The sequence below is a fragment of the Lonchura striata genome, chromosome 11 (assembly GCF_046129695.1).
Source record: "Lonchura striata isolate bLonStr1 chromosome 11, bLonStr1.mat, whole genome shotgun sequence".
NCBI classification, from domain to species: Eukaryota; Metazoa; Chordata; class Aves; order Passeriformes; family Estrildidae; genus Lonchura; species Lonchura striata.
This window is the reverse complement of record NC_134613.1, coordinates 16,657,627-16,678,360: the sequence shown is the minus strand read 5'-3', so window position 1 is coordinate 16,678,360 and position 20,734 is coordinate 16,657,627. Positions and strand designations below refer to the sequence as shown.

Genomic DNA, 20,734 nt, shown 5'->3' with positions numbered 1-20,734 from the left:
ACTTAAATACAACTTTCCTTCATACCTGGACTAAATGGCCCTTCTGCCAAGTCACAATTTCATAAAACTCACTCTGCTTTATTAGAAAAGTTATAGTAGAAATGTAAAAAACCCAAAGTTACTACAAAAATCTATGTACAAATTCTGCAGGACTGCAGAGCATCTCCCTCTGAGGCTGCCAGGGCTGAGCAAGCTCTTCAGCTGAGATTTCCACATTGTAAACAAGTTTTTAGTGTTAAGAGGCCTGGAAGCAAAGTGTCTCCTGCTTCACAGTGTTTAAGCTGCTGAGGGAAAAGCTTCGACTGGCAGCAACATAAAGAATGTAGGCTGGTGCTCCCACACCTTACACACCCAACTCCCTCATGACAGAGAGTCACATCTTCCTCAGGCCTCTGAAATGTAACAGGGCTGTCGCCAAGCTGATTGTGGGGCAGGAGGGCTCTCAAGCTCAGGTCAGCAATACCTGCTGCTCCCTCTCTGTGCCAGGTGAGCGTTGAGCCTGGCTCAGAGCGGGTTTTTCCTCACGTCTATCATGGCTGGGTGATAAGGCACTGGGCTCACGTTCAGGCTGGCTCTGCGCAGCTCCCGGCGGGGTTTGGGGGCAGCCAGGCTCCGTGGTGGGAGCAGCTCGTGGGGCTGCCCCGCTCTCAGCGAGTGCTCCGTGTCCCTGTGCCGAGGGTCGCCGGGGCTGTCGCTGGGCAGCGAGGAACGCCTCCATGTCGAGGGCAAAGGGGCGTGCACCAGGTCCCTGCTCTCATCCCTGGCCCGAGGGCTCTCTTCAGCGGCAGCTGGAGGCACGGGCTGCTCCCTGAGGCTGAATTCCTCACTGGCACCAAGCTCAGGGGCAGCTCTGTCCCCAGCCCCATGAATGCTCCTCTCCATCCCTGCTGGGAAAAATTGAGGGTACAGTGAGGAGAGTATCAGGGTCTGTTACAGTGAGCTCATGGGCACTCTGTAACCCCTTTCCCGGGACCCTGTGACTCTGATCAGATAACCCTGGACCCCTCCTTCCTGCCCCAACGGGGTTGGCAGAGAGCCAGAGAAGCCCACCCTGTCCAAAGTCTATATAGACCCCTGACATTTCCTGTTCGTGCTCTTTTGCCCCGCTCTCCCCTTGGACATCACAGAATAAAGAGAGCTGAACCAACGTATATTGGGGTAAGAGCCTCTTTTGGAAATCTTTGCCATCTCCTGATATTCCTCCCCCCACAGCCTGCTTGCCTCTGAGCTAGCCTAGGATATTTTGGGGGGCTGTGCAGGGGGGGGAACATCAAGGATCTCTACTTTTCTCATCAAAACTGGGGTCTGTATAGCAGCTGCTGAAGGACTTATACATGGCACTGCTCTGAACTGCTCCAAGCTCTAGGGAATTGAACATCCCTTTTAACATGGCAGGAACAGCAAAGCTCTAGCCTGGGTTTCCTCTCACCTTTGGTCTGTCCAGGATGGAGGTTCATGTTATTCAGTCTCTGGTTCAGCTCCTGGTTTGCCCACATGTAACGGCTCAGCTCCTTTTCCAGCACTTGAATCCTCGCCTCATACTGCAGCTTGCTGCTGGCCAGCCCCTCATCCAAATGCTCTACAAGCAAAAACAAGACCATTTCAGCCTGGGAGCCCTGTGAAAGACAAAAGCAGTTAGCACCGCTGCCCATTTGGAGAGCTGGGGGTTACCACGGCTCTGCTGCAGCAGTAACTGCATGTTCTGCTCGTGCTCCTTCTGCTGCAGGGTCAGCTGGCGGTCCATCTCCAGGCGCTGGCGCTCCACGGCCGCCTCCAGCCAGTACACCAGCTGCTGCTGCTCCTCCAGCTGCATCTCCAGCTCTGAGAAGGCAATGTGCTGCCTGTGCTGATCCTCTCGCAGTGTCACCACCTGGTCGGGGCCCAAGAGCAAGAACACTTCAGCTCCTTCATCCTTGGGAAGATTTCCTGCCCCACCAAGCCCCAGTCATGTTAGTTTTTTGGTACAGCTTACAAAGGTTAGTAGTGCTGGGATGAAAGAGCTGCCTTGTGGAGGGAAGAGCAAGGTGTTGCTGCACTGAAGTGGCAGAGCCACTTCAGGGATCCATGCATCCTATGACTAGTTAAGCTCTTCTCCCAGCTAGGGATGATGGTGCTGTGGCTTTGTGGGCTTACTTTACAGGAGTAAACTTTACAATATCATGCAAGGAGAAAACTTGAAACTGAGGAAAAGAGGAGTGTGGTTAGGTAATAATTTCTGTTAATAAGAGTGTTCAAGCTCTGTTATGTTTATTATGTGTTCTGGCTGGCTATTAATGCAATCACGAACAGCCACTTAGTGAAATACAGCTCCCACCAGCACAGAGGGCAGTTGTCTCCCACCTTGTCAAAGTACTTGCAGAGCAGAGCTCGTGTCTCGGAGGAGGAGAGGTAGCTGAGCTTGGCCATGAGGTTCATCTCACACTGTGACAGCAGGCTGGCCGAGGCTCTCAGGACTCGCTGCCTGCACGTGATGGACTCATTCTTGTACTCAATGGCTGCATCCAGAGCCTCAATTGCCTCATCCAGCTGGAACAGGATCCGTTCTTCCTGCCAGGGCAGAGCTCTAGTTACCAGGGAGCAAAGGGTTTGCTCTGTCTCACCCTGCCCTAGCCTTCCTTGTTATGTCAACAGTGCTGGTGAGAAGCTGGGACATGTACAGTTAGGGATGTGGGGGAGAATCTACCAACGACCTCATGCTCAGTCTTTACATCTCTCCTACAGCCTCCTGCTCCCCAGCCCCAGCAGAGGTACCTCTGGGGACAGCAGTGTGCCCTGACGCAGCTTGTTGTCGAGCTCCAGCCTCTGTTTGAGCAGCTGGTCCTTCTCCTGGCGCAGGCTGTTGATCTCCTGGCGGATCTGCTGCTGGTCGTGGGCACTGCCATGGCGCAGCTGCCCGTTCTTCTCACTCAGCTCCTTCTCCAGGTGCTCCAGGCGGCTGGACACACGCACTATGTCATCTGTCAGGGCCTGCAGCAGAGCATGCTCAAGGAGATCTGCTCCGAAGGCAAGTCAGACCCTCAGCCCCTCTATTCCCTCTCTAGGTCAAGTGACCCCCCAGGCAGACATAAGCCAAGGGCTACCAAACCAACAAGCTCGTACTCTTTCATAGAGACAAGATTTCCTACCCACTTCCCAACACCACCTCATCCTGGTCTGCAGCCAGACCCAGGATGGCACCTGGGTCTTCCAGCCTCCACCTCTGCTGGAAATCAAGCAAAGGGTTGTGGTGTCACGCTCCTGTCTTACCTGGCTGGAGCGCAGCCGTTTGCTCTCCAGACCATTCTTCTCCTGCAGCAGGGCTTCCTTTTTGGCCACAATAGCTTCCCGCTTCCTCAGTTCATCTTCCAGCTCGTCCAGGGCCTGGCGCTGCTCGAGAACTTTATCCATCTCCATGTCCAGCCATTTCTTCTGTTCCTCAATTTTCTGATGGAGGGAGAAGCAAAAGGCATGTGTGTGTGCAGACAGCAGCACAATGCCCAGGACTGCTGGACTAAAGAGCAGTGGGGTTGAGATCCGAACAAGGGTCTTTATCTCTGCTAACCCCCATAGCTCAGACTTTGCTGGTTTTATCGTTCCAGCTCCTCCAAGAGGCAGAGCTAGACTAAATTCCCTGCTGTCAAGGACTTCTTGGATGGCACATCTCTCACCACCCTTCTGCTAAATTCCAAAACATTTTTACCAGTGCTAGCATTTAGATGAGATCCTGTTTCTGGGCTAAGAAAAGATCTTAAGTCCTCTGCTACTAGAGGCAAATGACATGATGGACTGTCCTTCTCAAGGGTGAGATAGGCTCAGGTCTCTGTTTTCAGATCTCTGCCATCAGCCTGCAGTCTGCCCAGCATCCCCTCTGATCAGGAAAGCAGAGGCAGGCTTGCTGTGTGTACCTGCTGCTGCTCCAGGCTGATCACAGAACCATTGCTGCCACTCCGCCGCTTCCTCTGGAAAGCCGCAATTTCCTCTGTTTTGATGCGCAGGATTTTCTGGTGCTGCTCGTGCTTCAGTTCCAGTTCCTGCATGTGGAAGAGCAGCAGTGAGCATGGAGGGAATGGGATATGTTTGCCCAAGGGCTGGGGGACAGCTTTTTGGAGAGAGCTGTGTCCATGCTCTCCAAGACAATCGCAGACCACATCAGAGCCCACCCACTGTCATCCACACAAAGCCCACAGTAGCACAGCTGCTCCTGCCCTCTCCTACCTTGACTCGGTGCTGTCCCTTGTTCACCTCCGTCTCCAGCCGCCGTTTCTGCTCGCTCTCCTCGCGCAGCCGCCGCTGCAGCTGCCCCTGCTGCCGCCGCATCAGCTGGATGTTCCTCTCCAGCTCCTGCACGCGCTTCTCGCTCTGCGCCGCCAGCGACACCAGCCTCTCCGTCGCCTGCTTCTTCCTGCACAGAACCTGCCAGGGGGTGAAAACCACCCTTGGCCTCAGCAGCAACTCTCTTTGCCGAGATGCCCCCAGCTCTGCCCCTGCTCAGCGCCAGGGTGGGCAGAGCCCTTCCCCCTCACCTGTGCCTTGCTCCGCGCGGCTGCCAAGCGCGTGCGGTACTCCTGCAGCTTGCGCTTCTCCCCAGGGTCCCACGGCTCTTTGCCCTCCAGCTCCTGGAGCTGCTTCTGGCTGTCGCTGAGCTCTGCCCGCACCTGCTCTGCTTCCTGCTCCAGCTCATTGATCTTCTGGCTGTACTGCTTGTTCAGAGCCTGGGCATCCTTGCCTGCAACACAGCCCTCTCTCTCACAGGCAGGATCCTGGCCCTTCCTCCCTCTCCCCAGGTATTTTTGGCTACAGAGACTGAATGTTCCCTTTTACTCAGCCACTCCAGGGAAGGGACAAACAAGTGAAAAGGGTTTCTGTTAGCTAGAGGGATGGAGAAACAAAGCCCTGCTGTTTGTAGGGGAAGAGACTGAGCACAAGCAACACAGAGAGAAAAGATGAGGATGGAAGAAGAGACGAAGCACCACAAGTAGGAGGAGATTTCATGGGAAATGGGTGCATATTCCTGCCAGTAACCCTGCACCTGTCTTAATGAGCTCTGTGATCAGCTCCTCCTTCATGCGGATGTTGATTGCCAGCTCTCGAATCTTCTGCTGTGCTTGCACCAGCCTCCACTCTGAGTCCTTCCCTGACAGGCGCTCCCAGGAACCAAGCAGTGACTCCCGCTTCCCACAGACCTCTGGAACACAGATTCCCAGGTCAGGAAAGTCCTATCTTAGCCGATGGGTGACAGAAAGTCAATCTGATCTTGGATCTGTAGCTGGAGTCTGTTACAGCATTGCCCAGTCACCTGAAGCTTCTACAATAACATACACCCTTGCCAGACCCTATGAGTTCAAGTTTCTCCCTAACAAAAGCAGCGGGATCCATTTTTACTCCTTCTTTGTCCTCTGGGCACATCCAGGTAGGACATCCAGATCTCCCAGTGAAGCACCACCAGCCCATGGAAGATTGTCCAACAACCTATGAGTGCTACTTGCCTTTTGACAGCTCCAGCTGCTCCTCCTGAATTGAATGGGCATTGCCTCCACTTGCCTCTTCGTTCCACTTGAAAATCTCTTTCTTGCTTAAATTTTGGATCCCGTTTCTAGGAGAAGCAAATTAATCAGTTTGGTCTGGGCACTGCTAAAGCTCTTCCCAGTAAGGACCCTCATGATCCACAGGCTTCAGAAGGAGATGGAAACAATAGCTGTGGTCAGGAATGATGGTAATGGGCTCCCCAGGGAGCAGTAAGGAGTATCAGCAGCATCACCAACCCCACAGGCAGCATTTGCCTCTACATCAGAAATGAGAGCTGAGCTGAAGCAGTGGGGCAGCCAGGTCAGGGACAGGGACATGGCACAGGGACAGCTGGCTGGGACAGCCCCAACTCACCGGCACTGGGACAGGGACTGTTTCCGTTCCCATTCCTCCATCTCTTCTCCTGAGGACAGTTCTGATGGCTTCTCTGAGTCCTGGCTGAGCTCCCTCCTCAGCATCGCCTCAGGATCGCCAGTCGGGCGCTGTGCGTGGTTCGGGTGCCTGTCACCCTTGTGCCAAGAATGACCCAAGAGCAGGCGAGGATGCAGCGTAAAAAGGAAGAAAAGAAGGCTTTAATGGAAAGGAAGCTTTGGCTTAAACAGACCAATACGATACATTCTATTTGACTGGTTAATTAATAAAAACATCTTTTTCACACACTGTCCTTGAGAGGAACAGAAAAGCAAGGTGGAAAACACCACCTGCAGATTGTTTACACTAACGAGTTAACACATTCCTACAACTCCCTAAAAATTCTCACAAGCCACTGTAAGAAATGATTGCTGTTTCTTTCTCCCTGACCAGGCTGGCATCCACTGGTGCCAGCCTGCCAGTTCCTCCTTCTGCAAGGAGGAGCTGTTGCTGAGCTTCTGGGCACAGAATTGCAAAGAGAGGAAACAAGCTGTATGAGAGCCAATGTTAAAAAAAGTGGCTCCCAGCTGAGCATCACTGCTAGACATAAAAGCAACAAAATGGATTGAGTGTATTTTCAGGAGAACCAGTGTGTTGCCAGACCCAGCTGCCTGTGCTTTTGCTGCTCAAACACTGAACAATTCTGGGACTCACCCACAACATGAAAGCAAAAGCCTCAGTTTTGAGGCTGGACTATTTTTGCCAGAGTTGTAAAACTTTGGATTCGAACACTGAGCACGGTCCTCTGAACTACACTTCTGACAAGGATCACATTGAACAGCAGGGCAAAAGCTCTCGTACAGTGGAGAGCAGCCAAGTGAAGAGGCAGCAGTTCTTCAGTGGCACAGCCTTATGCCCTCACCTTCTTGCAAAGAGCTCTTCCATTCTGCTCAGGAAGCAGCCCAGAGGGAACCCCACCAAAGCCATGGGACGGGGCAGCATCCAGAGGGGCTGTGTGAGGTCTCTGGCTGGCAGTGACCAGGTGAAGATTTTCCAGCAGTCCTGGCACACACAGGTTTGGCATTGCCATCTCCAAGCGCACGTGCAGCTCTGAGATCTTATCCTGCTGCTCCTGCAGTTTGTCACTCTAGATAAAAATGAGAAAAATGTGGTTACATACATGTTGATCTGAGACCCCCTGCAGGGGAACCTGAAAGCTGGGCTGAGCACCCCTGGGCAGGAAGGAGAGGAATGGGGCAGGTTCCTACAAAGAAAGCAGACCCAGAGATACCTGCAGCTTATACTGTTCCATAGCATCTTCCAGGGCAGCAAGGAAATCACGGTTCTCCTCCTCCAGGCGTTCCACTTGCCTCTGTAGCTTGGCCACCTGCTCATCTTTGATGGACTCACACTTCTTCTCAGTGCTCACCTGCTCCCCAAAATAAAAGAGAGGTAGCGTCAGCATTTGTCCTATCTCTGCAAGGACACAACAGCCCTGCAGACGCAGATTCTTCCTATGCAATAAATCTCTCAGCTGCAGCTGAATCTATTTTCTCCCTGCCTGCTGGGGAGACCATGTCCTTCAGCCTCCCTAGGGCCTCCTGGACAGGTTAGTTCTTCTCCCCTGCCTCTCCTGACCCTTCCATCGTGCTGTGTCGCTGTGGCCATGAGATGAACCCAACCTCAGAGCTGTAACACCCCACTATTACCTGGGCTTTTGCCGGTTTTGAACCTTGAGCCTCCTGTCCCTGCTCCTCCATGGAGGTGCTCTCAATGCCGCTGTCCAGCCCGGCCGAGGTCAGCTCGCTCCTCTCGCTCTCCACGGCGCACAGCCACTCCTTGACGCGCAGGATCTGCTCCACGGTCAGGTTGCTGTCCTCCTGGAGCTCCGTGAGCAGCCGGTGCGCGGCGTCGGTGCAGGTGCGGTAATGGGCGCACTCGGCCAGCAGCCGGGCCGTGGCGTCGGGCGCGCCGCGCTTGCCGCTGCCCGAGCGGTGGATGATGCGCGTCTCGGAGCGCTGCCGCTGCTCCAGCGCCTTCTGCAGGTTCTTTATCTGCAGGTGGAGCTCCTCGATGTGCTCCGTCTCCTTGCGGCAGTTCACCACCGCCTTGTTCTGGATGTTCTGAGCCCGGTTGGCGTAATTGAGCGTGTTGAGGCTCTCGTCGAAGTCAGAGGATGAGGGGCTGACACAGGCTATCATCACGGTCTGGGCATTCCCCCCCAAGGAGTCTTTCAGGATCCTAAGGAAGAGCATAGGGATTAAAATAGCAGAAATACAAAATAACGCAGGAAACAGAATGTTTCCAACCCTTTTCAGAGGTTAAGCCCAAGGAAAATGATGTCCTTGCTCTGTAGTTGGTTTGGCACCAGTGAGGTGAATGGAATCATTAAGCAGAGGATTAACAATTTGCACCACAGCAAGTCTCCATCCAAATAACTCCTGGGATTGGGAGCTCCCTGACTCTGTGATCTCTGCTAGGTATGTGCTGTCAGGGGTCCTGCTGCAGATTGCAAAGGCCACCTGCTCAAGCTAAGAACTAACTGTGGACCATTAAACAAGTCTGCTGGGGGTATTTTTATTCCCTGACAGGCAGGAAGGCAGGATAACCCACAGCAACACCTCATCTCAGCTTTAGCAGCATAACTCACACAAGCCTCATCGTCTCCAGCACTGCAATGAGCTAGGCCTGCATTCCTATCCTGGCCTCATTGCTCCTCAAGATTCCCTACAGGAAAACCCACAGAGAGGGCAGAGAGTAAACTGAGCCCGTGAGACATGGGGGGTCCTGCTCCCAGTGGTACCTGGTGATTTTGGAGTCCCTGTACGGGATGTGGGTGGTCTTTCTCCGAGGATCTCCCAAGGCACTGATGACGTTGCCCAAGGCCAGGAGGCCACAGTTGATCTGGATACTCTCCTTCAGCCTCTCCCCTGTGTTTCCCGTCTTCACAATTCGCTCTGAGCCCGCCAGGTCCACAAAATGAAACTTGGACACCAGGACCTGTCCGGGGGCGGGCACAGCGGGCGGCCGGTGGTGCAGGGGCAGCCGGCCAGCGCCGCGCCGCTGCTCCATGGTCACCGTGAAGATGGTGTGCGAGCGGCTCGACTGCCTGTTGATGTGGGTGGCTCCCGTGTGCTTGGCTGTGTTCCCCATCTCCAGCAGGCTCAGCACCTCGTCCAGCCCTTCCACTTCTGACTCCTTCACACCGCAGAGCACTGCAAAGCAAAGGCAGCTGTGGCTGGGAGGGATGGGCTGGATGCAGCTCCTCTGCACAGCCTGGTGCTGTTACCCTGCCCGTACTCGGCCTTGCCCAGACCAGCTTTCAATATTAAGCACAGCAAACTGCTGCTTTCATGGATAGGTAGCCCAGCTGTGGCCTACAACATGGCTCTGCACACATACCAATGTTCCCCTTGTCATCCTCCCGGATCTGGATGTCTTTGCTGGCTGTATCCACCTGCAGCAAGTCCCGAAACTCCTCCTTGTACACTTCCAGGTAGGACACTCGGACCGTGTAGTCAATCAGGTCATTCTCATCGATGAGCCTGAAGGTTTCGGCCATGGCTCGTGGGATGATGCCCTGCTCATCTTCATTGATGGAAGCTGGCAAAGAGAGGCACATGCTCATGGAGCATCCAGGAGCCCACGCTGGCTGGCGACAGAGCTGAGGTCAGGAGCCTGCCTGCAACACTCATCAGCTGGAAAGGAGCAGCCTCACAACTCTCCCACAGCTCAGCCCTCGCAGCCTGGATTAAACATCCCACAAGACCTCTGGGCAAATCCTAGCCCATTGCTGTGCTGGATTCTAGCAAAGCTGCTTGTTTCCAGTCCTTCCTCAAGAAGGAAAAAGCACCTCAGCATTTTAGTGAGTACCAAAGACCATGCCTACAGCTGCAGTGTGCTGTCCTTTGAAGCCAGCATGACTCCACAACTTTTCCCAAATGCAAGAAACTTTTCTCTTTTTTTGGTGCTTGCAGCTTGCTTGTATCTGGCCACAGCACTCCACTGTCTGAATTTTAAATGTTTTTCCTTTTGTCTCCAACAGCCATGTAAAATGGCAATTCCCAAATCTGGTGCAATGTTAGCCTGAACTGGGAGACTGAAAACAGACATATATTAAAAGTATGAAACAATTTAATGTTTACAAATGATGCAATTAATTAAAGATGACCGAAATGTTTACAGTACATCCTCTGTAAGAAATTACAATGCCATTAAACCAGAAAGAAAAACTTGTCTCTTTCCTGATTTCCTTCATATAAAAAACCAAACAGGATTAACACTTGCAAACCTCCCTCTCCTTCAGGTTTATTTCAGGACCTAGGACTATCACCACCACCTCCAAAGCTGGTGGAGGGCCAGGTCCTGTCACTTGTCCTGCAGTGAAAGAGGAGAAACCTAGACACTGTGACCTCAAAGGTGTGGAGACACACCTTTGGGGGGTGGCTACAGCAACACAGATAGGGGAAAGGAAAGGCTGCTGGGGCTGGGATGGTGGGGGGGAGGTTGGCTTGAGCTGGAGGGGCTGGCAGGGTGGAAGGGTTGTTTGGGAGTGAAACTGGAAGTGGTGATGCTGGATTCACCGGAAGTGAAGGAGATGATGAAGATGCAGTTGGGTTTGGATAAAGAGAGCAAAGGTGCTGAAATGGGTGTGGACAGCAGCATCAGTGGGGCTGGTGGGCTGGGAGAGGTGGCTGGGATAATGGTGTGGGTGGCTTGGCTGGGGATGGAAGGAGATGAAGATGGAAGGAGGTGGCGACGTGGGGCTGGTGGAGAGGGCGGGGTGAGTGGGGATGCTGGCAGGACAAGGATGATGGCGGAGCAGGGATGTTGGCAGGACAGGGATGCTGGTGGAGCAGGGATGCTGGCGGGACAGGGATGCTGGCGGAGCAGGGATGCTGGCGGGCACGGAGCCGCCGGTCCCGGCGAGACTCACCGACGCTGGCCTCCCCGATGGTGTAGGTCTTGCCGGAGCCGGTCTGTCCGTAGGCGAAGACGGTGGCGTTGAAGCCGCGGAAGAAGGCGCGCAGCAGCGGCTGGACGCAGGCCCGGTACACGGCCGCCTGCCCCGCCGCCTCGGGCAGCACGGCGGCGAAGCGGAACCGGCGGCGGCCCAGCGCCACCTCGCCGGTGGCGGAATCGCTCCGCAGGCAGGGCCGGTGTCCCCGCAGCGCCTCCCGGGGCAGCAGCGGCCGCACCCGCACCGCCACCCGCACCACCGCCGCCTCCGCCGCCATGGCCGCGCCGGGCGCGCCGCGATGGCGTCAGCGGCTCCTCCCGGGCCGGGGGAGGATGCGAGGGGCCGGGAGCGGGATGCGAGGCGCCGGGAGGGAGGGAGGATGCGGCCGGTCCTCGTTGCACCCCGGGGAGAGCGGCCGCCCCGCGGCTGCGGGAGTTGCGCGGCGGCTCCCCGGCGCTCCCGAGAAGCGCCATGGCTCGGGAGATGCTCCGTCGCTCTTGGGATGCTTCATCGCTCACGGGGGATTCCATCCCTCGTGAGATGCTTCGTCACGTGCGAGGCAGCGCTCCGTTAGTCGTGAGGTGTTCCGTCTCTGGTGGAACAAAGCTCCACCACCCATGAGATGCTCCGTCAGCCAAAGGGACTCAGGTCTCTCATCAGTGTTTCATCCCTGACGAGACGCCCCAGCAGCGGTGACACTGCTCCGCTCCCGGCTGACATCCCCACGGTCACCGTGGGGAAGGGACGAGGGGCTGCGTGGCCCTGCCGAGGCAGCAAGTGCTGTGAGGCGGGGCCGTGGGCACCGCCGGGATGCGGCTTGCGGAGCAGCCGGTGCCGACAGCTGGTGCCTCCCGGCCGCCCGCCGCGCTGGGGGCTGGCGGGGCCGGCTCACCACTGACGTATGCTCAGGACAGTCTGAGCGATGACAAAGTTTTTCATCCGGCTGCCTGCAGTTCCCTCTGCACCGCCCCTGCGGCTGCGGGGAGGGGTATGGGCCTCGTGGGTCCCCTGGGTGCCGTGGGAAGCGCTGGGCTGGCGGCCGTGCCGAGCCGAGCCGTGCACACGGCTGGGACCGTCCGAGCGGCTCGGCCACGCTCGGCATGGGGCTGCGGCTCCCGCTGCGCCGGAGCACCAGCTTCACCCCCGACCACCCTGCCCTCATGGAGGTGCCTGGCCCCACTGCCCTGAAGATGGAAGCAAACGTCCTTGTCATGGGAGCGGACAACGTAGGGAAATCAGGTGAGAGCTGACCGTGAACTGTTCCCAGGCTGAAAACTGCAGCAGGGTTTGGAGGACCGGAGGCAGGGAGCAGCCCATGGAGCAAATTGGTGAGATGGGGCTGAGCCCCTGGGGTGCAGCAGCTGTGATTCAAGGTGGGGAAGCTGAGCACAACCCTCTAGCCAGCCGGGGAATGACAGGGGAAGGTATTTTCCACTGAGCTGCAGTTTGCTGATGCTCCGGAGCGTGCAGATGCTTTGGATCGTGCTGTGCCTCTGCTGCACTCGCAAACCTGCTGCTGGCTGAGGAAACTCAGAGGTCGTTCCTGCTTGTAGGAGTTTGCAAGGGGATGGTGCCTGACTCTGCTCTGGATTTAGAAAGGAGAATCCTTCAGGTTTTGGGTTATTCTGATTATTCCTGTCCTTCTGTCTGCAGCTCTGACCGTGCGTTTCCTGACCCGGCGCTTTATTGGAGAGTATGGAGACATGGGTGAGTGCCAGGGCAGGGCCAGGCCAGTTCCCTACAGGGACTGGGGTCGAGAGACAGCCCTGCTTCCGTCTGTGGGATTTCATTTCAGCCCATCCCCTCCTGCCTTTCTCCAGAGCCTTTGCCTGCTCCCAGGGGCTCAGTGTTGTATTTGTTCAGTGACGCATCTCTTTGCTCCAGAGCTGCTTCTCTGGGGTGCAAACGGTCCAGGGTGGCAGCTGGTGACACCATGAAGATGACTATATTTTTTTTTTTTCTTTTTGGGAGTGCAGAATTTATCTACAGCCACAACCTGACTGTGGATGGCCGAGAGATCCTCTTACACATCTGGGACGTCCCCAGTTCCCAGGTGAGAGGGCTCCACTCCTATCACCGGTTTCTACCCCAGGGACAAAAAAACCTCTTTACTGGAAGTTACCTATGGGGAACCACAGGCTGGAAGGTCCAGTTGAGCAAGGCTTTCAAATCAGAGGGTTCATAAGTGACTGAATTCTTCTCACCTGCCAAGCAGAGGAAGCAATGTTGCTGGCAGGGTAGCAATAGTTCCCATAGCCCATGGTCCTCTGGCTGACAACACTGGAGCTGAAGCACCGATACTAATACAGGACTCTGCTAAAGAAGTAGAGGTGCTGCTCTGAGGTCCCCACACTGTTATCACCTACAGCCTGCAGTGCTTGGCAGCTGGGTGAGGGTTAGGATTAGGGTGTGATGATGAAAGCTGAATCACCCCCCCTTGGTTAGTGCTGCCAGGTGCTGCTCTGCCCTCCTCTGTACTCCTCTTTCTCTCTGCCCTTTTTCTGTTCTCTAGCTGTCCCTGTCACGACAGGCTCAAGATTGCCCTCTTCTATCAGGCAGGCCTGGAGGGAGGGAGCCCAATAAAACAACCCTTCCTCTTCTCTTTCCCCAGGAGCAGGCAGAGGATGGCTCCTCAGAGGAGAAGCGAATCCAGTGGGCAGACAGCTTTGTCCTGGTCTACAGTATCTGTGACCGTGCCAGCTTCAACATCCTGCCCCTCAAAATCCAGTTCATCAAGGCTGCCAAGGAGGGGCAGAGCCAGGAGAAGGTGCCCATAGTCATTGTGGGCAACAAACGGGACCTGCACCACCAGCGGGTGGTGTCCAGCGAGGAGGGGCGGCTCCTGGCCCTCTCTTTAGACTGCGGTTTCTATGAGGTCTCTGCAGCTGAGGCTTACCACGGGGCCCTCATGGTCTTCCATGGACTGGCCAAGCTCATCCCAGACACCAAGCTGGCCCTGAAGAAGGGCACAGGGATCCGTGGCATCGTCAAGACCATGTCGGCTGTGTTTGCCCGTAAGCGAACAGACTCCCTCTGAGTTCCTGCACGGGTGTTGCTGCTCTCTGTGCTGCCCTGTTGGGCCAAGCCTCCTTGCAGGGTGCCCATGGAGATGGTGTGTCTCTTTCCATAAGTGTGACGGGTTCCTTGCTGTCCTCCTAGTGTCAGGGTCTGGGTGTCCTGCCTCGCACAGCCAGTGCAGCTGAGGACTGTAGTGGGTTACTCTTGGCTCTGCCGTGGGACAGGCTCATCTCTTTGCTGTACCAGCTCTTTAGGTGCCTCCTGTTTTCTCCTTCTGTCCTCCAACACTGGAAACCACGGGGGGATTTTGCAAAGCTCCAGGCAGCAGCATCCCTAGCTCCTGCAGCTGGAGCTGTCAGCGATTAGGGAGGATATCCTGCTCTTGTACAGCACACGACTCCCTGTCTCTCCACTCCTACTCTGGGATCCTTATTCCCTTTTAACCCTGATCAGGATCCTCTTCAGTAACCCTGGAGCACCCATGAGCTGGAGAGGTGGGGCTTTCTCCACTGGGGAGGCACTGGCAGTTCCCACTCAGTTATCACCGAGTGAGAGCATCCCAGAGCCCAGGGCACCGGCAGTCCTGGGGACTTTGGAGAGGGCTGGTGCCTCCCATCCCCCGCCGTGCTTTTGAGCAGTCGTGCTCATGTCCCTCTCCCCCACAGCCTTCAGCGATCACAGCGTTCCCTTGTGCGGGCGAGCGCTGCACAGGCTGTGCCTGGGAAAAGCCAGGCGCGGGGCTCGTTCCCAGCATGGAATTGCACCACACGCCTTCCCAAGCCACTCCTGTAGGGCTGCCTGTCCCCGGGGAGGAAAGGAGCTGGGGAAAGGGGTCGCTGGGCTCGTTGCTGAAACCTCTGCTGCTGGGAGGCTTTTTCCTGCCTCTCCCAAACCTTTCTCTTTGTGCCCTGGGAAAGCAGTGTATTGGAAGAGGGTTTGTGCGTGCTGTAGGGACACTGATTTCTCTGCTGTGTTATTCTGGAAATGCAATAAATTGTCTTTGGCAGGAAGCCCCGGCTCCTTGGAGCTGTGAATTTGTACTTGGGGCATGGGAAGAGACACGTACCGTGCTGGGCATGAGCACCCACTCTCCCAGTGGCAGCTCCCCACAGGGGATGTGACAGGATGTTTCCCGCACCCACTCCCTCAGCCCTGAGCTGGGGGTCTCACCCCACTGTGTTCCCTTGGTTTGGTGTCTCACTCCCACAGAGAAGCCGAGCAGATGGGGTGAGCGGCAGGTGGTTTATTATTGCAGGTTTATTATTGCAGCAGATAGAACAAGGTGGTGTGGGAAGCCAGGTGATCCTGTGGGAGAGGGGCTCCAGGATCTCCACCTGTTCCTTTTCCTGACCCCACCATCCATCCCAGCTGGGAGAGAAGTTCCCAGGGCTTTCCCACTCATGAATCCTGCTGGTTGGTGGGGATCTTCAGTCCTTCCGTGGAGGAGCAATCTGTGCCTAGGGATGGATCCTGCAAAGGGGGATGAAGGGAGGAAGGATGGGGAAGTAGGCTTGCTATGGTGATGTTTGACAGCTTTGCCATCCTCCCCTCTCTCTCTCAATGTGTAGCCCATCTAAGTTCACTCTGTCTGCTGAGCAGGGCCCAAGGTAGCCCAGTGCCAGCCCTGGGTGGTCCCTTCTGGTCTCACTGCTCTTTCCACATCTTCACCTTCCTAGTCCCACCTTCCCCTACCTTCTCCTTCTGGCAACAGGGCTTTTGGTTGCCTTTATTCCCCCATCCTGGCCTTGATGCACTCCAGAATAAGCTATCCCATGGCCTGTCTACCACTTTAAGCTCCTGTCCTGGAGCAGGGGTGTGTGTGGGAAGCTGGCAGGGGCCCAGGCAAAGCATGCTGAGGGGATTTGAGAGGGGCTGGGATGTGCTTGTCCCGCCCGCTGGCTCAGTCCTTCTTGAAGACAGGAGTGTACAAGTTGCCGTAGTAGGCCCGGCTGTACATGGAGTCGGGGCTGAAGCGGTAGGAGCCCTCGCTCACCCGCCGGTTGTAGGGGGAGAAGGCGGATTTCCGCGGGAACGGGTAGTCTGGGTCGAAGGCAGGGCTGCGGTAGTAGTTGTGCCGCAGGAAGAGGGGGTCCTCGAGCCCCAGGAAGGAGAGGGGGTGATGGCCACGGTACAGCCGCCAGTCACCCCTCAGCTGGGATTTCTCCTCAGTGGAGGGGGCAGCAGGCTTGGTCTCCTCTTCCTCCTCCTTCTTCTCTTTCTTCTCCGTGTTGGTCTTGCTGCTCCTGGGTGCTTCTTCTTCCTTCACCGACTGCCTGCGGAGCTGAGAGATGGGGTGAGCACCCAGCCAGGCTGTACCCACCTGCCAGCCCTGCTGCACCTGTGCTTCACAGCCTCCCTTAAACTGGGAGGAGGTCAGGAGAAGCCAGTTTGCCCCCAGAATGGAGAGGAGTGGGTGGCCTGTAGTCCTTGAGCAGCTGTGGTGGAGAAATGCTGAGGAACAACAGGCTGAGGTAAAGGACGGAGAACAGGGTCTCAGCCTGGACTTTCACCTTCCCAGGAACGTGGTCACACCTTGGCTTGGGCATGAACTGTGTGAAGGTGTCACCACTGCCTGACCCATTTATTCTGTTGGGGGACTCACTGTCATGGCTTTGGGGATGCTCAAGAGGAGGGTGGGACTGAGGTGTTTTCAAGGCATGCCATCTCCCCACTCTGGTACCACCTGACATTGCCTGCAGCTGTGGGGTGCCCATGGCAGGAGATGGAGCAAAGCGGGGTTTGCTGGAGATGGGCAGGGCCTGCCTGGGGGCAAACTCACCGGCACGTAGCTGTACAGGGTGCCCAGCAGATGCTTCGGGGCACTGACCAGGGTCCCCCCGAGAGCATCCACTGTCTCCATGGCCCTGGACAGCCTGCGGGGGGTGAAGAGGATCAAGCCCTCTGCCGCATCCCAGGCCACGGCTGGGACCTTCTTCACGCTGGAGATGCCCGAGGCGTAGGCGGTTTGCAGGTTGTGAGCCACGCTGCCCACGAGCCCGGGGTCCTGTCCCTCCTGCCCAGAGAAACCAGCTCAGCTCCTGGAGCTGCCCAGCCTCCAGGCAGGACAGGGGTGGTCCTGCTTTCCCTATCCCCTCTGCAGCTCTTAGCCTGAGAGATTTCAGCTCGCTGCTCTGCAAAAGCCAGCACAGCTCTTTGCAGCAGGGTCGGTGCCAGCTCCCCCCACTCCAGGCCCCGGGGGACCCTCTGCTCCAGGCTGTGCTTCCGCTGCAGTCAGAGGCAAAGGGCTCCGACCCCAACCTGCTGCTTCCCGTCCCCAGGTCCCAGCGGAGCCATGCAGGAGCCTGTTCCCAGCCCCACCGGTCACACCACCCCTCCCTGCTGGGACCACAGTGGGGGATTTCTCAGGGGTGTTCAGGGGATCAATAGGGAGTTCAGTGCTGACATCCCACACCTCCAAAGGAGTTTTGAACCTACAAGCCAGGGTGATTTTGCCTGGCACAGAGGCTGCCCACAGCTCCCAGCTCTGGGGAAAGGGAAGGGGACTCCTGGGGCTGCCAACCCACTCTTGCATTCTCTGAGCTGCATTTCAGAATTGAGCAGGGCTAGGGGCTTAGTCCCCAAAGGTATGGGGAAACAGCCCCCATGGTCCATGGGTAGGAGGATGCTTTGGAGCATTGCTAGCTCACTGCTCTGCTTTTCTCCATACCTTGGTGTGGTTGGTGTCTTTCTTCCCTGCCTTCTCCTGCTTCTGCTCCGGTGCCTTGCTCTGGCGCCGGGTCAGCCATCCTGCACTGCCCTGCCCATCACTGCGGGCCTGAGGGGCCGCAGGGGCGCTCGGCTTGGCCAGGCTTCCCTGGAAGGGGAGCGAAACGCCACCGCTCAGAGGGAGCTGGCTGGTCCCATCCACTCCCTCCTGTTTAGCCTGGATTTCACGGGGGTGCACAGGGAGCAGGGAGTTCATTTGTGCATCTGGGGAGAAATCCTGAGGGCAGATGGGAGCTCTGGGATTTTGGCACAGGTCAGGGAAGTTGTTCCCACTGCAGCACAGGGTAGGAAAAGTACCTCCTTCTCCCCATCCCCTCTGGGTCTCTGCAGGGGCTTTTTGCTTTAGGAAGGATGTTATGGCAAGGCCATAAATCAACAATTACATGCTGGGAAGCTGCTAAAAATAACTTGTCCCACTATTGTGGTACATGGTTATGTGTGAACATCACGCAGGAACCGCCAGGCCCAACTTGTCCTGCTGAGCAGGGGAAGTGAACTCTGCTCAGATTTGCTCCAAGGAGCCTGAAATGTCCATTCTGAAAGCAAAATCAGCTCAAAAGAGGATATGGGGGAGCAGGAACCCAGCAGTTGGGTTCTGGCACTCACCAGGATGGGTATCCAGGAGGCCAGCTCCTGCCCTTTGGTTTTGGCACGCTGGAGGCTTTGGGTGGTTTGCTGGTAAGCTCGGTGGGACACGGTGCTGACCAAAGCGCCAATCCGGCCCAGGGTGCTGGGAGCACTGGGAGCACTGGGAGCACTGGGAGTGCTGGGAGTGCTGGGTGTGCTGGATGCCCTGGGAGCACTGGGAGCCCTGGCAGTGCTGTAAGCACTGGGAGCCCTGGTAGCACTGGGAGAACTGGGAGTGCAGGGAGTGGTGGTAGTGCTGGGCTGCTGCTGGGACACCTTTGATGTTGACAGACGTTTCTTTTTGGGCTTCTTATCTAAAGGTAGAAGAATGGTGGGAAGGTTACATTCTGGTGAGACAACCCTCCTAGGCAGCCTTATGCCAAAATCCAGGAGCTGCCTCCTGCCCCATGCACCCTACAACTGAGGAGCCACCCAGCCAGTTGTCTCCAGATTCCCTCAGAGGGAATTTGGGGCATCAGGACTACCTGCTTCTTCATCCTCCTCTGGCAGCAGGTATTCCATCAGCTTCTCCAGCCCTCCCAGGGCTGTGTCGACCCCTGCAGCTGCCATCTGGGTCACTGAGTTCTTCCTTGTGTACTTGGCTGTCGTTTCCACCGTGTTCTTGGTGGCCTCATAGCCCTCCGCTGCCAGCTCTATGATCTTATCCATGGAGCTGCCAATGGTGCTTTTGGCACTTTGGAGGGGGCAGGAGATGGTGTCCTTCAGTTCAGATGCGAGCTGTGGGCAGGGAGATGGAGAACAGCCCCTCTGGTGTGCTTGGGGTGGCATAGGACAGACAGAGGGACCGCAGGGACCCCAGCCATGCCAGTTAACAGCTCCAAGAGGGGCATGACAGCTCTCTCCAACTTGGGCTGGAGGCAGCTGTCAGGGATGGGACACACGACACTGCTGACTTATATTTGGGAGCCCCAGCCATCGTTTAGCCTGCAGAGGCCCTTGGAGGAGCCCTCACTGGGAGATGCTGCCTTGTTTCCCAGCCATGCAGAAACAAGACTAGAGGAGATGTACTGGGGGGGGGGGGGGGGGTGTCCCAGATTGTCCTGCCTGTGACTTACCTTGTCAACAGGGTACTGCAGAGCAGGGATCTTCTCCTCTAGGTGGTCCAAGCCCCGGCAAGCCAGGTTGTTGGCCACAGCGACTGCCGTGGGCAAGAGCGCGGTAAGAAGAGCGCCTGGGCCGTGCCAGCGCGTGCTTGTGCCAGCGCTGTCCCCCCAGGGATGCTCTGCCAGGCCCCCCTGCCACGTCCCCCCGGCACACGGACTCACACTGCGGCTCCAGCCGGCGCACCACGGGCTCCATGCCCCACATGGCCAGGGCGCCGGCGCCCTGCACGCCCCGCTCGTACACCTCGCACACCGAGGCCATCAGCGGGTGGGACTCCTTGGTGCTGCTGTACTTGCGCTGCAGCGTCTCGCACGTCGAGCTCACCACGGGCAGCTGCAGCACCCTCTGCAGCACGTTCTCCTGTGCATGGTGCACGGACGTGGGTCAGAAACAGCTCTTCCCCCAGGAATGCCCCACTGCCCACAGCCAGCGGCTCTTGGAGGGTTGCAGTGACCTCGGCTTGCACAGGAAGAGGAAGGGGCTGTTTCTCTAGCCCCACTGAGGGTCTCCCAAGTATGCTGAGTAAGGACAAGCAGGCTGGCTGCCACTGAGGGAGCAGGGACACCACAGGCATCGGTCTCCACTCCTCCAATATCCTAATCCAGCTGTTTAGGTGCTCCCTCTGGCCTTCCACCCTGTGGAAACCTCCATGACTGCTGGAGGTCTGGGAACTAAATGGGGCACAGATGAAGGACAGGCTCAGTTGGCAGCTATCACTTAGTACTTTCATCAGCTCAAGGGTACCTTTTTGAATCTGAACTATTTAATTTCAAGTACGCAAAAAGGTTTGTTCTTTCCCTTTGATGATGCTCCATACTACTGCAGGTAAAGATCATATAAAGAGAATATGGGAACAGGTGAGACAGTGTGAGGTGTGGCTGATATTCATCCAGCACAGTCAACACACACTACCTGGCCCCCTTGGCACATCTCTACCCTTTTCTCTCTCCCTTTTCCTGCACCCACCTTGGCACTTCCATCCTGCAGAGCCTGAGTCTTCTTCACCGTCATTGTGGCGCATCCACCTGCAAAGCAAAGTTGGGAACCGCAGACTCTGCCTGAAAGCAGGGCTGGGCTTGGGCTCCCCATCACTCCTGCACCCCCAAGCACAGCAGCTGGGCTGACACACACCTCCCGTGGGTGCAATGGACGTGGCATTGCCCAACACTTGACTTTTTACCAGTTAAGCTGTATAACCAAAGCCTCCGTGCAGCCCTGCCCTGCCTGTGTGCCTTAACACCCAAAGATATGAAAAAATTCATTCAGAAGCATGTAGTTTAGGGAAGTTATGGTAAGGGCAGGGTAAAGTATGCTGGCAAAGCAAACTCAGAGCAACCAGGATGCTAACAGATGTGCATGAGAGTGGACTCTGCCTGAGAAGGGGTAAGAAGGCAGGACAGGAGCAGATAGAAAAGCAATGGG

At 56.4% G+C, this 20,734-nt stretch overlaps 3 protein-coding genes across 5 annotated transcripts; 1 reads left to right on the top strand and 2 right to left on the bottom strand.

The window, feature by feature from the left end:
* Positions 1 to 57: 57 nt before the first annotated feature.
* Positions 58 to 11,168, bottom strand: KIF7 (kinesin family member 7). Of its 2 annotated transcripts, none has more exons than XM_077785920.1 (18): positions 10,793 to 11,168; positions 9,259 to 9,459; positions 8,660 to 9,071; positions 7,566 to 8,097; positions 7,148 to 7,285; positions 6,779 to 7,003; positions 5,860 to 6,014; positions 5,466 to 5,572; positions 5,009 to 5,164; positions 4,503 to 4,705; positions 4,195 to 4,392; positions 3,885 to 4,010; positions 3,247 to 3,423; positions 2,752 to 2,967; positions 2,341 to 2,547; positions 1,672 to 1,870; positions 1,430 to 1,579; positions 58 to 887 (listed from the first exon to the last, which is right to left on the bottom strand). In XM_077785920.1, exons 1-18 carry the CDS (start codon positions 11,091 to 11,093, stop codon positions 505 to 507), a joined length of 4,086 nt encoding a protein of 1,361 aa, XP_077642046.1. In that variant the 5' UTR covers positions 11,094 to 11,168; the 3' UTR covers positions 58 to 504. The 2 variants fall into 2 exon arrangements, with proteins under 2 accessions (XP_077642046.1, XP_021393291.2); XM_021537616.3 differs by having other exon boundaries at positions 58 to 884.
* Positions 10,446 to 14,844, top strand: LOC110474297 (ras-related and estrogen-regulated growth inhibitor-like protein). 2 transcript variants are annotated; one of them, XM_077785921.1, is made up of 4 exons: positions 10,446 to 10,493; positions 12,470 to 12,523; positions 12,793 to 12,869; positions 13,428 to 14,844. In XM_077785921.1, exons 1-4 carry the CDS (start codon positions 10,454 to 10,456, stop codon positions 13,851 to 13,853), a joined length of 597 nt encoding a protein of 198 aa, XP_077642047.1. In that variant the 5' UTR covers positions 10,446 to 10,453; the 3' UTR covers positions 13,854 to 14,844. The 2 variants fall into 2 exon arrangements, with proteins under 2 accessions (XP_077642047.1, XP_021393293.1); XM_021537618.3 differs by lacking the exon at positions 10,446 to 10,493 and adding an exon at positions 11,839 to 12,055.
* An 890-nt stretch (positions 14,845 to 15,734) lies between these two features.
* PLIN1 (perilipin 1) lies at positions 15,735 to 20,444 on the bottom strand. Its single transcript, XM_021537386.3, has 8 exons — positions 20,279 to 20,444; positions 19,474 to 19,672; positions 19,264 to 19,346; positions 18,673 to 18,925; positions 18,167 to 18,501; positions 17,502 to 17,648; positions 16,614 to 16,847; positions 15,735 to 16,115 (listed from the first exon to the last, which is right to left on the bottom strand). The coding sequence occupies exons 1-8, from the start codon at positions 20,399 to 20,401 to the stop codon at positions 15,735 to 15,737; spliced, it is 1,755 nt and encodes a 584-aa protein (XP_021393061.2). The 5' UTR covers positions 20,402 to 20,444.
* Between the last annotated feature and the right edge of the window lie 290 nt (positions 20,445 to 20,734).

What these genes read in the sequence shown, in the direction of transcription:
- KIF7 (XM_077785920.1), bottom strand. Translation starts at nt 11,093, where the DNA reads ATGGCGGCGGAGGCGGCGGTGGTGCGGGTGGCGGTGCGGGTGCGGCCG. An exon ending in CATCGGGGAGGCCAGCGTCG is followed by an intron (nt 9,460 to 10,792) that starts GTGAGTCTCGCC and finishes TCTCTTTGCCAG; the next exon opens with CTTCCATCAATGAAGATGAG. An exon ending in TGGAACAGTATAAGCTGCAG is followed by an intron (nt 7,004 to 7,147) that starts GTATCTCTGGGT and finishes ATTTTTATCTAG; the next exon opens with AGTGACAAACTGCAGGAGCA.
- LOC110474297 (XM_021537618.3), top strand. Translation starts at nt 11,917, where the DNA reads ATGGGGCTGCGGCTCCCGCTGCGCCGGAGCACCAGCTTCACCCCCGAC. An exon ending in TGGAGAGTATGGAGACATGG is followed by an intron (nt 12,524 to 12,792) that starts GTGAGTGCCAGG and finishes TTGGGAGTGCAG; the next exon opens with AATTTATCTACAGCCACAAC. An exon ending in GGGACGTCCCCAGTTCCCAG is followed by an intron (nt 12,870 to 13,427) that starts GTGAGAGGGCTC and finishes CTCTTTCCCCAG; the next exon opens with GAGCAGGCAGAGGATGGCTC.
- PLIN1 (XM_021537386.3), bottom strand. Translation starts at nt 20,401, where the DNA reads ATGGGGAGCCCAAGCCCAGCCCTGCTTTCAGGCAGAGTCTGCGGTTCC. An exon ending in CCTCCTGGATACCCATCCTG is followed by an intron (nt 17,649 to 18,166) that starts GTGAGTGCCAGA and finishes CTCCCCTTCCAG; the next exon opens with GGAAGCCTGGCCAAGCCGAG. An exon ending in CCCTGTACAGCTACGTGCCG is followed by an intron (nt 16,116 to 16,613) that starts GTGAGTTTGCCC and finishes CCCATCTCTCAG; the next exon opens with CTCCGCAGGCAGTCGGTGAA.